This window comes from Chamaea fasciata, unplaced genomic scaffold (assembly GCF_029207755.1).
Source record: "Chamaea fasciata isolate MVZ Bird 193981 ecotype frontalis unplaced genomic scaffold, bChaFas1.0.hap1 SCAF_1, whole genome shotgun sequence".
NCBI lineage: Eukaryota > Metazoa > Chordata > Aves > Passeriformes > Sylviidae > Chamaea > Chamaea fasciata.
Window position 1 is genome coordinate 69,813,666 of NW_027094086.1, and position 17,063 is coordinate 69,830,728.

General features: G+C 39.8%; 1 protein-coding gene across 2 annotated transcripts in view; it reads left to right on the forward strand.

The window, feature by feature from the left end:
• GRB10 (growth factor receptor bound protein 10) overlaps positions 1-17,063 on the forward strand; it is a 145,774-nt gene that overhangs the window by 81,031 nt on the left and 47,680 nt on the right. For both annotated transcript variants that reach the window (XM_066185598.1, XM_066185607.1), the window contains exons 4-5: positions 7,985-8,195; positions 10,928-11,069. In XM_066185598.1, coding sequence (XP_066041695.1) covers positions 7,985-8,195; positions 10,928-11,069 — 353 coding nt within the window. The remainder of the gene's footprint in view (positions 1-7,984; positions 8,196-10,927; positions 11,070-17,063) is intronic.

Consider the following 17,063-nt stretch of genomic DNA (forward strand, 5'->3'; position numbering starts at 1 on the left):
CTGAAGGAATATCCCATTCTGCCTTCTATGGTGCTGCTCCTATCTAGGTAACTGGGGCTGGTTTGGGTTTTCCTTATTTTGATAAACCCAAACAAAGAAATGCTTTCTTTTTAAAGGTCTTTATCAGTCTTTTTCTTTAATCAATGAATTAAAAGCAGGTGACATGAGAAAATGGTACAGGAAAACCACTGAACCCCATGTTCATGGAAAAAAACTGCAGATGTTACCAGTTACTTGAAAATTAATCTTTTCACTGGATTTTGTAACCTGCTCAAGAATTACTGCTTCCCAGAGGTCTACTTAATCTGGTATTCTGCTTTAAGTGATGTGTTTACTCAATACTTACTATACAGCAATGGCTGTGCAGGCATTGGCCTGTGAAGAGGGTTTTGAAAGGTGACTGGCTGATTGCTGTCATCAGCGATAGCTGGATGAGGGTGTGCTCACCCAACAGGAGGTGAGCAGTCCCTCAGCGTGCAGGAACACAGCATCAGCTGGTGTCCTGTTAGACTTTGGGTTCAAACTTCGACCTGATGCTTTTTAAGGAAAGAAGATACGCTTTCTTCTCTTTTTTTTTTTTCCTTTTTTTTTTTTTTTTTTTTTTTCCCAAAGCTGCAAATTTCCTTTGAGAAAATGGGTATCAGGAATTCTGTTTTCTAAATGGTCTACATGAGTCTGGAAAAGGGACTGGCCATGAGTTAGGTATTTTAATCTTATCTCTTATAGCTGGAACATGCGTAATCAGAATTCCAGGTGGTTTAGATGGTTTCCTTGGATTTCAAGCCTCTCTCTCATACTGATGCCATTACTTCTTCAGCACTTGTGTGTGCAGTAGAGTCAAGCAAGAGTTCAGCAGTGGTGGTGGTGATATCCACCTACAGCAATCATCTGTTGAGGCAACCAATATCCATCTACTCCACAAAAGGACCAACCTGACTCTGCGGTCCTTGGGTTAGAAATGGGAGCATGGACAGTGAGAGGTGCTTCTTAATGTTGTGTGTGAATAACTGCAGCACCATCAAAGGGCAAAACCATTGAAATCTCCATCATAGACATGCTTTGCCTTAGTTTGTCCCCATAATTAACAAATAAACCCTCCTTATCCACCCTCTCTTCCCTCAAATGTCTAGCTTTCATCATCTTCACTCTTTAGGATGTCAAGCGTTAGGTGTAAACTCGATGAAAATGGAATTTTTCATTTTTTAACCTTCCATCTTTTTCTATCAGAATTCCTAAAACTCATTTTATCCACTAATCCAAGTGGATTAAGTACAACTTCATTTCTTCCTGCTGCAGGGTACCTGTAGCCAATTGTTCTGTTACTCATTGAAACCTTGGTTTTTTATGAGCACCTTTCCTATGTAGCTTATTCCTATAGTTGTTACCTAGCAACATTAATTTTGTTCAATTTAGTTCGTCTTCTATTTCAAGAAATCTATCAGGTGTGTTTTGAGAACGTATCAGGAGTCTCCTCCAACCATGAACCTTTAGAAAAGAGGTGTGAAATAATAGAGAGTTCTCTCCAGCACCTGTAATTAATGTATGTATGTATCCTTGGTGTTATCCATCACAGCTGTACTGGCAGAAATGGGAATAGATGCGTGTAGCATTTAAAAATTACCTGGAGAATACTGGAGCAGCTACAAGTTCACTGTTGATTTCTCTGTGTGGTGTTTCAGTGCATTCAAAGAGCACAGACGCCTGTCTCAATTTCATGCTCTTTTACCAACCAGCATCTCTGTTTCTTGCCCTTCTCTCCACGGCACAGTCCATTTAGCATTTTGCAAGCTGCACATGTACTGATGTGACATTTTATAGGCCAGCAGCTGTAGTTGCAGTACAAAATACAGGATTTTACTTAAGCTGAAGAACATCAGAATGCAATAAAGGAAAGGAGTGCAGAGGCCCATAGGGAGACTTACAGGGTGTATAAAGTTTCGGCATTCAGGCTTGTAATTTTTAATTCAGACTGTGGCTACTCTGGAGATGGTGGTTGCGTCCAGGACAAACCAAGTTGCATTGTGTCTTCTTCTTTCACTTGAAATGAACAAAAGAACCCCTCTAAGCTTCTAATGTTCAACTGAGGCAGTCTTGATATTTTTATAATTCTGTCTGACAGCCTTCTCTGATCTGGAGAACAGTGTGAAAGCATAGGGTTTGCAAATGTTTTTTTATATTGTCTTTTTGTTTCTTGTGCTAAACTTCCCATCCATATGGAGCTTTCAAGAAATCAGGAGGGGAGAGATTGCTTGGAATTGGAACTGATATTGGGAACGGAGGGTGTCATTCAGCTGTAGCATCACTGTAGAGGACACTGTGGGGTTTTAAAAAAATTGTAATAGATCTGCTTATTATCATCCACCTTCTGTTGCATGCATCTCTCAGAGGTGTAGAAGCTGCCAAGTACTAAATACATGCACCCGTAGGGGGCTGTGGATACCAGTTGTATGAAAATTGCAGATCAACTGGTGCCTGTGGCATTAGTGGAAGCTGAAACCAGAGTAGGGAGGGATATGTGACATTTGTGTAAACATGGCGAGTGTAGTTACATGCTCAGAGGGAGGAGGTAATAGAGGAGTATGAGTGTTAGGATGGACTTCTTTTTGCATCATTACAACTGTGTGTTGTCAGTAATAGTGCACTTCCAAAAAATTTTAGTGATGGAGATTTCTGAAAAGTCTTTTCAAAATGGCATTTGGACATGATACTGGAGGGACATGCTACAGTGATCTTGTGCAAGGGATCTCCTTAATATGAGGGTTTGTCTTATAAGAGGCATTTGTATACATGTCTCACTGCAGTAATCCTTACCTGCATTTTTGATAGTAAAACATGAGATTTCCACAATGCCAAAACCCTTGCAAAACATAATTGTATCACTGGTATGAATCAGAATAACTTTCATGTGGTTTTAGAGGATTTGACACCGGATCTTGAGGTAGATAGCACACGTATTTTGTATATCTTTTTCTTTCCCTTTTCAAATTCTAGCACAATTCTTTTGTGCATTTTACTATAAATGTATTTTCCCTGTATCACCTGTGATTTGCATAGTGTTTCACTGCGTCATCACTGCAGGATGGTAGGCTGTATGCAACTGCCTGTTCCTTTTCTTTCACTCTTTCTGTCTCCCTGAGGGTTAATTCATGTGTGCTGGAGGGACTGCTCACTACTTGGATACCATGCTCTGCTCTGCTAACTTCTTAAATGAAATCTTATATTCTTATATATCTATTTTATGTCTATTTCTTATGTGAAATCTTATATTAGGTATATCTTAGCTTTTTGTTTTGTCAAGATGGCTCTTGAATGTGCTGCTCTGAAACTCATTTTGGGGAGCTGAGTGCTGGTGTTGGGTTCTCAAATAGGAATGGGTGATCAATCAACAGCTGCCTTACTGTATCAAACAGTTGTTTATATATGTGCTGTTAGGTTTCATATAGTATCAGACTTAGTTCCATGGTGGCAGAAAAGTGCTATAGTCTTTTTGTAAATCTTCTACCGAATTCCTAGTAACTCCTGCATCAGTTATCTCTGGGAACTGATATGAGGGATAATGCTGGATGATTAAATTCAAAAATGAGCAGACAAGAAAGAAATTATTTGTTTTTTAAAATAAAATGTTTTTACAAGCCTCTTGAATCACTACTAATTTAGGTCCTGTGATGTTTTTTAAAGTGTTCCCTTTTGAATTGTGGGCCATAGGTGAAAGGCAAGGGTATTTGCTGAACTGTCATTTAGAGACATCCTGGTCTGTAGTCCAAAGCTGAGATTCTCTCCATGTTCATCTCTTTTTCAGTAAATAGAATTTCTGTGATGCAGTGAGCCCCTTGACAGCTGTGAAAATACCTGCTATCTTCAGAAAGCTGGCACAGCTGAAGATGAGCAGGATCATTTCAGCTTTTTGTAGCTTCAGAATAAGTGGGATCCTGCTTAGTCTTGTTAGCTGAGCTTAACATGTCAAGGCCAACAACTACCAAAATAAGTAAATAAATGAGGATCTAGAGGATAGAGAAGGTCTAGAAGCAGAAAGGCAAGTGGGACATGGTTAAGTACAGATTAAAGTTTGCTCAGGCCTAATTTAGGGGTTATCATCTCTCCTATGTTATGGTTGAAAACATTAAAAATATATTGAATGTGCTTTTTTTAATGGAGCATGATAGCTTACCTCACTAGCTTGGTAGAGTTTTTGTAACAAAGTTTTCCTTTTTCCTTGAACTGAACTTTTAAACCTTTTCTTGTAATTGAAATCATGATTTACTTTACCAAAAATATTACTTGCAACATGCAGTGGAGCTGGTTTTTGAATAAAGCCAAAGTTTAACAAGTTGTCGGCAAAGAAACAAAAGGAAGTTCAGGCAGCTGCCAGTGTGTGCACTTTGGTTTCAGTTTGGGAAAGAACATTGCTCACAGAAGAGTCTACAAAACTGCCAGTACCCTGTCCACCACCAGAAGTATGTCAGGGCTAGGTTTTGCAAGTGTTCTTTAAAAATGACAGTCAAAAGCCAAGGGCTGTTTGCACATTTGTGGATGGAAGTGAAAAGTAGCCTCTGTGCTGTTCAGTTGAAACAGAAGAATAGACCTGGAATATCCCCTTTCATACTCCTTGATCTTATGGCAGAATTCAATACAGATTAAGGAAAATACAGTTGTGAATCTCTGGAAGTGCATGTACGCAAGGTATGTGGGGAGCTGGAAGCTCCTCAGCTACCTGCAACTCTGCCTTCTAGGTTCTTTCAGGTCAATCACAAAATCTGCGTGTGCATCCTTAAAGGACCAGCATGGTGCTGTGCTGCCTCACAGTCCAATGATTTGCAAGTTTTGCTGTTGACTAGCAAGCTTTCTCAAAGTCAGTTTTGTCAACATGTTTTTTTTTCTGCATAGGGTTGTCTTGGTGGAGGTGGGACCTCACTGGTTGGTAGAGAAAGATACTTTGAAGGGTTGCAGTATATATGAACTACTCTTCTGAACAGTATACCTGCATATGGTTGAAACAGTTAGAAATCCTGTGGAGGGCTTATTTGATTTTTGTTTAGTTAAGCTCTGTGGAGAACCATCACAGTAACATACTGGATTACTTGGCAGGCTGAGACATCTGCTGGCACTTCCGAGGTGTAGGCTACAGCAGTGAGCTTTCCTCTTGCATCATTCTGAAATCTCTCCAAAACATTATACTGATTGGTAGTAAATGCCATCGTATAGAGATGAAACTGTAAGAAATTCAAGATTCCAGGCTTTGTCTTCAAAAACCTCAAGGATCTTAAGGATCTTTTGCTCCTGCAAAAGTTTTATAGCAAGACTGAGGGCTGTTATTAACACTGCTGCTCCTGCAGAGAAAAGGAGCTGACAGAGGAAGTGAAACCAGATACTGGACTTCAGTGCAGCATATTATTATTAGAACTTTGTATGCACCTTGTCAGTGCCTGTTGTGTTAGAAATTGAATTTAGGTGTGCAATTGATATACTTAAAAGCCTGCTAATGGTAATTCAATGCTATGTACTTGTTTTGCTTAGTGTTTTGCATGAAGTGCCTCATTTTATGCATATTAGGCAACACAGGACACCTCTGCAACTATTTGCTTAATCGGGGATAGCTTGGGATGACTTTTAATCATTCCTCCCTTGTTACAGTCACCTGAAAACTTAATGATCTTGCACGCTAATAGCTTTGTCTAAATTGTTAATAAATTACCACCCCCAGGGACCAAGCCATATGGACTTGCACTGAATATATGCCTCAACTTTCTCCCCTTTCTGCTTTTCACCATGCTAAACAATTGCTGTTAGTTGCTGCAGTTTACTCCCTGACTCTGTGGTCAGGGTCTGTCTTTTCTGTCTCCTACATCTTACCCCTAAGCTTTTACTTGATAGCCATCTGACACCCTACAGCTCGGTACTTTAGATGAATGATAAAATTTAAAAGCCTTGTAATTCAGCCTCTCTCTCTTTATACTCCTACTTTTGTGGTTCCCTTGTGATTGCTCAAGAAGTGTTCTCGATATGTCCTCTCCAAATAGGATAAGAATCTGGAGGATGGAATGAAATTTAAATTGCAGCTCAGTCTCAAGATCGCTAAAAATAGCAGGAAAATTATTGTAGACTTTGTCCAAGCAAAGCAAAGCTTAGATTGTTGAAAATGCATCAACTAGCTGACATACAAAGATGATGGTGTAACCTAGTGAAGGTGAGTCTTAGCAGTAGTGTAGTAGCTGTTAAATACAAAAATTGAGGGAAATTAGCATAAAGAATTGAAAGGAGGAAGCCTGTTTGTAGGGTGATGTGGTTTTTTTCTTTCTTTTTTTTTTTTTTTTTTTCTTTTTTTTTTGGCATGTATTCAAACCTTGAAATCCTCCTGAGTACGTTCTAAGTGAAGGCTATGTGGCTGTTACTTTATAGTAGAGAGCGTACTGACTTTCAGTGAGAAACATGGTATTTCAGGTCACTAAACAGAGCTCAGGTGTAGGGGCATGACCAGAAACCTGTTTATTTCTGAGCAGATCTTTCGTTCACCCAACACTGAGAATGGAGGTCATCAGCATCCCAATACAATTGCCGTGTAAATGCCATGTTCAGATCTCATTATGGTTATCAAGGCATGTTGTTGGTGGACAGAAATGGAGTGATGCTGTTTTAGATTGTATCCTCAAAGAATGTGATATTTGTACAAAATCATTTATGGTGTCTAAAAGAAAATAGTGCAGCTGGTCGCAAGCTGCTTCTGATGGTTCATTTACCTAGAAAACATGGCAAAAGAATGGATATTGTAAAATACAGTGTGTTTAAACTGCCGGGCACTGTGTGTTTGCCAGCTCTATGGCTTGTTTCTACTTTCTATCCCTGTCATGAAGAGTTTTGTGAGATGGAAAGTTTGCAGGCAGCAGTGGAGCTGAAAGTTTTGCCCGGCCAGTTGATACAGCTGGAAAATAAGGGCACATTTTTGACTGCACAAACCTCTGTTTGGTCTGGAGTAGCTGTTCAGGCAGTGGCTGTGCTGTAACCAGAAGCAGATATCGATGTGTGTGTTCGTCAGGCCGCTGAACTCCTGATAGGGAGTGATGTAACTTGTGGCTAGGGAGTAATTACAGTGCTCTGCAAGAGGAGTTCAGAGAGTGGTTAGTGCAAAGGGCTTGCAGAGTTCTCTTGTCTTGCAGAGTAATTATGATCGTTAAGGAGGAATGATTGAGCACAAGTTACTTATTTACAGTGAGGTAAGGTGGCGTATATGGAAAGGTTGGTGCCCTTTTTAGGGACTGATGTTCCTCCAGCCAGCCACAACACATCCTTGGTTGATTTACTTTGTACTCTTGATGGTAGAAGTCTATCTATCATACTGCAAGAGCAAGGATACAGATAGATCTTTTTATATGAAAGTCATTGGACCAGCCTTCAAAATACCATATCACAAAAATATGGTGGTAGGATTTTTAACAAGATATAATGATCATTTGTATAAAGATGTCTCCCAGCACTGCAGCACTGTCTTAATTTTTTTTTCTTCTAAATTATTTGGTCTTGCGAAGTATTTATTGCAGTGTTGGACAATCTAAACTTGATACACTGCAAGCCAAACTGAGGTATTTGTAAGTGATATGGTTTGGAAATGTATGGCAGTTTATCAGTAAGTGAAGTGGTGCTTCACATTAGCATTGTCATTATTAAAAATCCCACCAAATTCTGGTTCAATACACACACGCACACACACACACAAATGCACATATAGTAAATACTGTAATATTTATTCTGTGTCCATAGCTTTACACCATGGAAGACAAAACGAATGTCCATTGCTGGCTCTTCTGCTCTTACTAGTTGAGGTTTTCTGTGCTAAAAGAAATACATTATTTCTGCAATAATAATTTGCACTGTAACGATGTAGTTAAGTAATTACGTGATCATTTCACTGTAACTTAGTCTTTCCTCTTGCCGCATTTCCTTTGCCTGGGACTTCCAGATGTGTTACACTGCCTTTATTTTTGTCTTTCAGATGACGATGTGGACCTGGAAGCTTTGGTGAACGACATGAATTCCTCATTTGAAAGTTTATACTCTGCGTGCAGCATGCAGTCGGAAACAGCCCCGCTGCTGCAGAACGGGCAGCTGAGCCGCAGCCAGCTGCCGTCCTCGGGCCCCCTGCAGCCCACGTCCCCCCGGCAGAAGGTGCAGCGCTCCCAGCCAGTGCGCATCATGGCAGTCAGGTAGGGATGGGGCACTCACCTCCTTTTCCCTAAGCTGTTGTGAGCTGGCCTCAAAAGACCTGTATTTTGAAATAGGAGACCCACTTCGGGAAGGAACTTAGTAGTGCTAGACTGGACTTTTGTGTAGAAAAATGTACTAAGTAGGTGAAGGACATAGTATTTCCGCATTTTATCACCCTTCTTTCAGTCAAGGTTTGATGTTTCTGCAGTAGCTGATTTGTAGAAGTGTGTCATTGGTACCAATTGGCAGAAGCAATACTCATATTGGGATTTTTTTGCAAACTGTTAAAACCAGTGCTCTCAAGTCTGGTGTATACTGACAGCCTATAGGTTTTATTAAACATAAGAGATCACGTAGATAGATGAGGGTATACTCAACTACTTTTGAAATACAGAAAGTGCCTCTCTCTTTGTGGAGGTTTCCTAAATGGTTTAAGACCAACAAACAAAAAAGGAGCATGCCTTAGTAATTTATCTGTTCTTCCCACAGCACTTTCAACTCACTCACTTGAGTGCGCTGTGTAAGTCATTGCAAAAAAAAAAAAAGTTTTACAGTTGTCCCCCCGTTGGAATGCTGAGGACTGGAATTCAGGCTTCAAGTGGAAAACTCTTTGATGGTGAAGGGAGAGGATATAGGTGATGTACAGGTTCTTAAAATCTTTTTAGGCAGCAGAAGGAAGGGAGCTCCTATCAGCATGAGTAGGTAAATTAATTTCTTTCCTGCTAGTTAACAGTTTCTTCTTTGAAGGAAGTGAAAAGTCATAATATAGTAAGAAAAATTCCAAGTGTGGAAGGGGTGGCTTCTAACTCTTTACACTGATGTATTGCTTGTTGGAATGATATACTTAGGACAGGCGGCTTTTCTATTTGAATGGGTATGCAGTGCAACTAAGTCAGCTGATGATGCCATCAGTTCTACAGGTGTTTCATAGTTAACCTCAAATAGGGCTGCACTAGAAAATGTACTCTCTGGAGTACTGTAGCTGTTGATGTTTTGTAAATATCTCAGTCAGAACACTTAAATTCTTTTTGGTATTTAAAAACTTAGCAGCTCTTATTTTGAGAACACTATGCCTTTTTGAAATCTATACTTCCATGCACACCAGAACATCCTGTGTTTATCATCATCAAAGAAGGTAATGATGAGGCTTCTGTTCAGGGTTATCTGGGCCCATCTTGTTTGCCACCAGAACTGTGATTGACTGTGGTCTCCTAAGGAGCACAGTTTTATGTGTGTATCAGTTACAAAGTAAATGATCCACTGGCAGCAGTACAGGCGCAGCAGAGCGCAGCACAGAGAATTCCCAGCTTCAGGAAACCACACCTTTCTAATTGTATTGAGTCTGTGGTTCCACTTCTTACAGTGGAAGTCAGTCAAAAACTTGCAGTATAGCGCACTGTTGCACAGATATCACATGCCTACTGGTCTGAAGAAATCTTACACTGTCCTATTACCCTGTGCTGTGGAAAACTGCACACATGGGGAGCATAAAAAAAAATGAAGCAGGTCAAGTAGTTGTTGGCATAGTTCGTAGTTACGGTTGGAAGCTGCTATTTATTGCCACCCCCCAGATCTGTAAGACTCATTCATGGAACACCAAGGCAACTAAGTTGCAGGACAAAGTTACCTGTGGAGCAGATTTAACAGTAGTTAAATTTTGTCATCCCCCAGGTTCTGGAACAGGAACAGACAGTGAGAGAGAGACATGGTGCTGGGGCAAGCCCAGCAGTTGTCTCCCAGGCAGCTCTGTTAAGGAGGTTCTGCTTGCTGAAGACATGCAGAAAAATGAGAGCAGACTGAGTTTTTAATGATTTGCTTTTCAAATCCAGGAGTTAGTTGATTTGGAAACTTTCATGATTGCCACTAGATGGTGCCTTCTGCTTAGGCATGGAAGGGCAGCCTGCTGCAGTCAGCTAGTGCATCTTCAGTGGTGATACCCTGGTAGCAGGGAAACCAAAAGCCGTCTGTATAGTCGTGAATAAGTCTTACAGCTGCTCTGGTAGGTTTAAGTTTTTCTTTTGTTGGTGTAGGCACTGCAGGTGTACTATAAACTGAAACTTGAAACTCTTGCTATATGCAGGCTCATGAAGTGTACTTCTGTGGATGCAAACTTGCCTGAACAGTAACTGTACGACGGACATAACGTGGGAGGGTGTAATTCCTTATTGCTTATTGCTAAAGCTATGTCTTTGCATTTTCATTTCTCCAGGAAAAGCCGAGTTGCTTGGAGATAGAATCTGGTATTATAATGCAGTGACAATATTGGTTTAAGTCTCCGCTTAGAGAACTTTACAGTGGGGTACATGTTTGTTTTCAAATCCACTTGGAATTTGGCTCTGAGTGACTGCCATTGTTTTCTCCTCTTTCATGTTGGTTTGGAAGAGCTTTACTGACTTTCTGGCACTCACAGCTTAAGCTTGTAATCTAGTGCTTACAACAGTGAGTACAGATAGATATTTCTGTTTATTTTATTTGCACAGTTACCTCAGTTACTCACCCAAGTAATCAAATTATGAGCAACAAAACAAGCATAGATGCTTGATGGGTCATTTTTCACATGCAATTACTTACTTTGTGCTAGGAGTTGCTGTAACTGTATAGTAGTTACGTAGAAAAAGAGTGGGTTTGATTCCTTGTCTTTAGTGTCATTGTCACAGACTGTGGGGGAGGAAAGCCAGGTCTAGAGATGCCAGTTTGCTCCTTTTAATGTGTAGTGCTTCTGTGTTTGTAGGCGTCTCCAAGAAGAAGAGCAGCAATTCCGAACATCATCTTTGCCGGCCATCCCAAACCCCTTCCCAGAACTTTGTAGCCCTGCAAGCTCTCCAGTGCTGGCCCCTGGATCTTTACCTCAGAGTCAACCTGCTAGTAAGCATGTGAGTATGGGATGAAGCTTTGGGTCATCCATTCGCGTGCCAACCAGCAGTGGACTACTTCAGTTTGAAGGCAGAAAGAAAGCTTCCAGATAAGTAAAGACACTTGGAGACTTTGTCCGTGAGTAGGGCAGCACTGGCCGAGAGAGTATCTTCAAAAAGGCTTCAGACCTTCTTTGAAAGGTTTGTAAGGAGGAAGTGTAAAAATTAAGTAAGCCTCTTTCAGATAAATGCATGACGTGAATGGAGCAGTGATGCTTAATTGCCTTCAGATTTTGTTATTCAACCTAAAGGTTTACTAATTCTGAAGTCAAGTGAATTAGCTTACAGTTGGATAAGGATCTGTGACTTTTGTGCTGCATATTCTAGGTGCAACTAAAACACTGAACAGCTAAATTCTTTAAGGACATGGTGGTGCTTTATTTGCTGTTTTTCATGAAGCTGCTCAAAAAGCAAAGGTGTTCTTAGAGCTTGTAACTAGGCACAGCTCGTTTTAACGGGATTTAAGGGGAAGGTTGTCCCGTGGAAAGCTGATGGAGTAATTTTCTGTGTTCTTAGCAGTTAAGATAGCCCAGACTGAGTTCTCATGTGGTCCAGAGCAGTAACCTCAGCCACACAGCAGTTTTTCTTCTCTGTCCTACTCCACTCTATACAAAACAATTACTTTGTTTTATATCATTCCTCAAGCACACTTGAACACTAAAGCTGGGCTTAAAAACCTTTATTTTGTAAACTGTGCTGACCTGCATGGGAATGAAAATATGGGTTTCTCTGACTATTGGCTTATGACAATTCTGTTCTTGAGTACCCAGAAATACTAAGAAGTTCTGTGTCAATTAATTAATTCTGCTCAATTAATTTGTAATTAGCTCCTTCATCCTCTCTGAGAGATAAAGGGCTTGGGTGGGCAGTTGGGCTACAAGCAGTAGACCCAAATGTGTGCCCTCCCATGTTCTGTGTTGCATTACAGCACCATAAACAGTTGCCTCCTTTGCTGAGAGGCATAGTGCATCTCCACTGGTTTTACTGTATTTCTTACACATACAAGACAGACAGATAACCAAATCATGCCCTGGGAAAAAATTGAGCCTTCCCTTTGGGAATTTAGCACAGGACCCTGTCAGAGACCCAGGTCCTGGCTAACCAGAGAGGCTATTTTGCCCGGGCAGTGTTGATGTGACTCTGGGGAGATAAAACCAGGGGCAATTCCGCCTCCTGGCACTTGCCAGCAGGACAGCAGCATAGCTGTCTTTCTGAATAAACTTTAGTTTCTGATGAACCTGTGTTTACCTCTCCAAATATTCCCCAGGTTCAGGGTTTCTGTGACTTTGAGCTCTATGTTTTACTAAAATTACCCAAGCTACCCTAAACTTGGCTCCATAAAACCTTAAGGAACCCTAAATGATCTGTGAGTCAGTTTTTATTCCAGTGAGATGGAATTTATAAACTAGTGGTTTAACAGCAGATAAATTTAAAAATAACCAGTCTTTTAATGTATGTAAGAAGATAGCTATAAAGGCAGAATAGAAGATATTTTTCCAAGTTTTACCTTAGAATTTTTTTTAAAAAAATATTCTATCTCACTTTATAATGAAAATTTTTGACAAATGTTTTGAAAACCTAAAATGAAATAATGTATATTGTATAGATATGCTTGCTGCTGAATCTTTTAATCAAAGACAGTCCATTATAGTGGTAGAACCTTTTAGGATACAAACTGAGTAGGTAAAGCATGCTGGGCAAGAAGTTTCTTTTGTAGATGCAAATACACTGTTCATTTCAGTATATCAGCTCATTGGAGGCAGTTGAGAAACACTGGCTTGGAGTGAGGGAAGAATAGGAAAGTGTTCTTTTCCTCTCTAACAAAGCATTTTGCTCTCTTTAAGGAAGGGTTAGAGAAATAAAACTGAAAAAAACCTTCTAGATTTAAAGTATTAATGGTAAAAGGAAAAGAGAGTAGGTTTGGTTTCTTCATGAAGGAACAAAACTACCTCAGTTTTAAACATGGAATATCATTGAATAACAAAATAATCTTTCACTTCAGCTTCCTCGTAATTTGTTTGACTCAGTTTTAGTTTCCTTCATGGGAGTCTGCTAAACATTATGAGTAAAAAAATTGATAACTTAAGGAATGTTATACATCTCTCCAACTTCAACCCATTTAAAAAATGTAGAGTTTGGGAATTTGAGTAAATTATTTTAGGACATGCTCTGGCTGAGATGAGTGTCCCTGGATACAATACAAACTACTGATTAATAAACAAGGGATGAGCTCAGTTAAAGGACTGCAATAGCAAGTTTTAATACCTGGCAGTTAGGGAAAATAAGTTGTGCTTTAAGGAAAATATAAATACAATGTTAAATGCTAACCAAAGTAAAGCATCCAGATGCTTCATTTCAGGTTCTCCGCTTGCAAATTATGAACATAGATTAAAAATGGAGATGGGAATGAGCCATTCTGTCTGCAGGGGGTATATGAGGTGCTAGTGAATTCCTTTGGTGCTTTCCAAGCATTTACAGGTAAATAAGCAAACAGCAGATCCAGCCAGCAGTGCTGCAGCTTTGAGCACGCAGGGCATCATGGCACATGTATGGTGTGGAGGAAGTGTTGCCTTTGGTCAGCTTGTATTCGTATCACTTGAGAGGGTCTCAGGTTAATGTGGCCTTTAGGGATTTCAGAAGGAAGTGAGTATTTTGTTTGCTGACCATGTGAAACAGTGTAGAGATCACTGGGAAGCTGGAGGGTCTGATTACTTCATAAGAAAGGAAATGTTAGTATTGTTCCTCCTGGAACACCTCAGTGTTACTTAATAATTGTAAAATACAACCCTGCAATGATAAAATCTAGTAGCGGTTATGCAAGAGGAATTTAAAGATCCAGTCTTGTTAAATGTAGAAGAGTCTCATGTCATATTGCCAAACCTTAGGCATAAAGAAATGTCAGCTCTATTCAAGTTTTACTAAAAGTTATACTTTTTCCCAGTATATTGCTCCCTATAGGAGAAGGATGCATGTATGAATGAAAGAGTGAGTAAAGGAGCTTTCAGGTCATAAAGCTTGAATTATATTTTTGGCTGAAAAAGTGGATGTTGTCTTTTTTCATATGCAAAAATTTATTTTTTAGCTGGAGTTTTTAATACAAATTTCTTATTGCTTCTGAGTCTCTTCCTTATTTTTTTCATGCAGTTGCCACTGCTTTTTTTAACAAACAGTTCACAGCATTGCTTTATGCACTGCTCTGCATTTGTTTCATACTCTCGGCTCAGCAAAGAAAGATAAAAACAGTAAAACAGTGAAAAATAGCTGTAATAAACTTTTCTTACTATTTATGCTAGGTTATTTTTTCTGTCCTCTCATGGTGACAAAGCATTTTCTTAATTGTACTCAAAAAAGTGCAATGATTTCATTTTTTTGAAAATATTTTTACGAGATCTGTTGGGTAATGGTAGTAATTTCACCACGGCAGGAAGCAGTATGCCACCTCTAACTCTACTGCCAGTCAGGCACTGAATACTGCTTTTAAAGCTGATGGCTGCAGCAGTGTACTGCAGCTGCTCCCCAGAAGACAGACAACAATGAGAAATAGCAGGTCTTCAGTACTAGCACAAAATTAAAAACATGTGTAGGCAAATGGGATAGTCATTTAATGGGAGAAGCAATCTGGGAGGTAAAACCAGAGTGTTCGGCATATTGAAATCATTTCAGATTTGAGGTTTTTTTTAAACTCTGGATAATCTTCTTACTTTCTGAAAAAGAACTTAATCTTGTGGATATTTTTTTCTGAGCAGACAAAGGTTGAGAAAGTGGCACATAATTTACTAGTAAAAGACTTAGAAGAGAAATAACTGTGAAATTTTAGGTTACATTTCAATGGCTATCCTGCACTGAACAACATCCACAGTGGCAGCATCTGTGCTAATAGGGTTTGTGAAACAAACCTGGTGATACTCATTCAGAAATTATTTGTAATTAAAGAGATAGATGCCTCTTTGGAGTTCACCAGAATGATCCTTTACTACAGGTCTGCAGGTGGAAATGGCCCACTTTGAGCTTAGTTTTACAGTGAAAAATGTTATATGTTGGGTTGCTGATAGTGAACAGCACATGGGTCTGTAAAAATTGGCACAGCTGAAGTTCTAGTAATGTAGCCAACCAGCTGGTGACCACCTGGATGAAACAGTACCAACCGGCTGTGATGTTGAGTCAGTGGCTGCTTCAGTTGCTGGTGTGGTGAGTGAGAGAGTGCAGGTGTCTTGTGCTTGAAGAAACCATGATCCTTCAAGTGGCAGCTGGCAAAGAACTCTTATGCCCTTGACTTGAGAGCAACATTGTCTGTGAGCTTGGACAGGAGGCTGACACAAGAGGAGCTCGCTGATCAGTGCATGCCCAAGCATTCCCCTGCTCATCATGTGCCTGATTGTTCTCTAAGTGTCACCCATCTGCCCATCACCATCACTTCAGCAGACCTCTGGGAGCACTCCCACTTTCCATGCACAGGAAGGGCAAGAAAAGGCAGGAGCAGGAAGGACATGGTCTGGGTGACACTGTGGCTTTGCAAGACCACTTGATATCCTTCTTCCTTTTACACCACAGCTTTGTATGTAAGGCTCATGCACACCTACAAACACAAGATCACCCCATGTCTGAGGGGGGGTTTTGGTTGCAGGCCAGGAGAGGGGACAGCTGAAAGTTTTTAAAACACTGTTTACTTAACAGGATAAATATGTTTGTCTAAGAAAAATGGAAACCAGAAAATTACACCAAACCAAGACCAAACATTTGCCCAAAAGATTGCTAAAAACATCAGACAGCCACCTTACTGCCAAATGAAGTCCATCTTTGTGTTGCTGGTATAAACGAAGAACTAGTTGGTAACTTAGGTTATAATTTCTGGTTGTGTACAAATATTTTGGAAAAAGCATGCAATAATTACATGTAGGTCACTGCAATGCCACAGGATATTAGGCTTAAGTATCTTGTGTGAGTCAATGAAGCTTTCAACTGTAAAAATAGGGCAAAATTCTCACATCCCCCCTCTATACAGCCCAGGCAAACTTCCAAAACGCAGTTTGATGTACTCAAATTATTTACTCTTTTCTAGCAAATTAAATTCACAAATGGATATGAATTAATGTCATTCTTTTTTCCAGATTTAGTTACCCTTCAAGGGAACTTGTGTAAACAGACTTCTTAGTTTTTATTGTTCTAATTACATGTTACGATGCACATTTTTTTTATTTTTCTTCCCATAAAACTTTTATATTGGCTCTTTTGAAGATGAGGATGTTGATTTTTCTAAAGAGAAGCTGTATAAAAATAAGAACTTCTGTATAATGCCAGCATTATGTACTAAGTTAGATTTTGCGTGTGTCACAGCAAATTTTGTACTTGATCTTTCAGTGGAACAATCTTTAGCAACAAGACATTTTGAAAATAAATACTGACATCTGAGTGAGTCAACAGGGCATTACTTTCTCTAAACAGGCCAAATCTATAGTTGGATATAATCTGGTCATTTCTTTAGGTCCAAGTCTATTTCCTTTGGCCCAACTTTAAAACACGGGTTTTCATGAGTATCTGCCATGACACATAATGTTGTTTCTCTCAAATCTTTCTTTGAAGCATGTCTCTTATGTTAAGTAAATAAATGATATATTGATTACTCTGCAGCATGTTTCACTCAGATGATTTTCTTAAAGGCAGTTGCAATTGTGTTTGGCAAAAATAGGGGAAAGAGCCGGCCTCTACTGCAGGGCTGTGATCTAACTGCATGAAAGCAGGCCTTTGAGTGCCCCTCTCTGGTTTGGAGAAATAACACTTTTCCAAACTAAACGAGCTAAATTTGATGGATGGTGTAGGACAGATTACTTGTCATTTTATCTCCTCTCTCGTGGAAACACGTTGTCCAGAAATCGGGGTGGGGGTGAGTTCACATCATTCTGAAAGTCGCATTTACTCATTTCTGAAGAAGAGAGTGATGAATATCTGAGGTCTAAG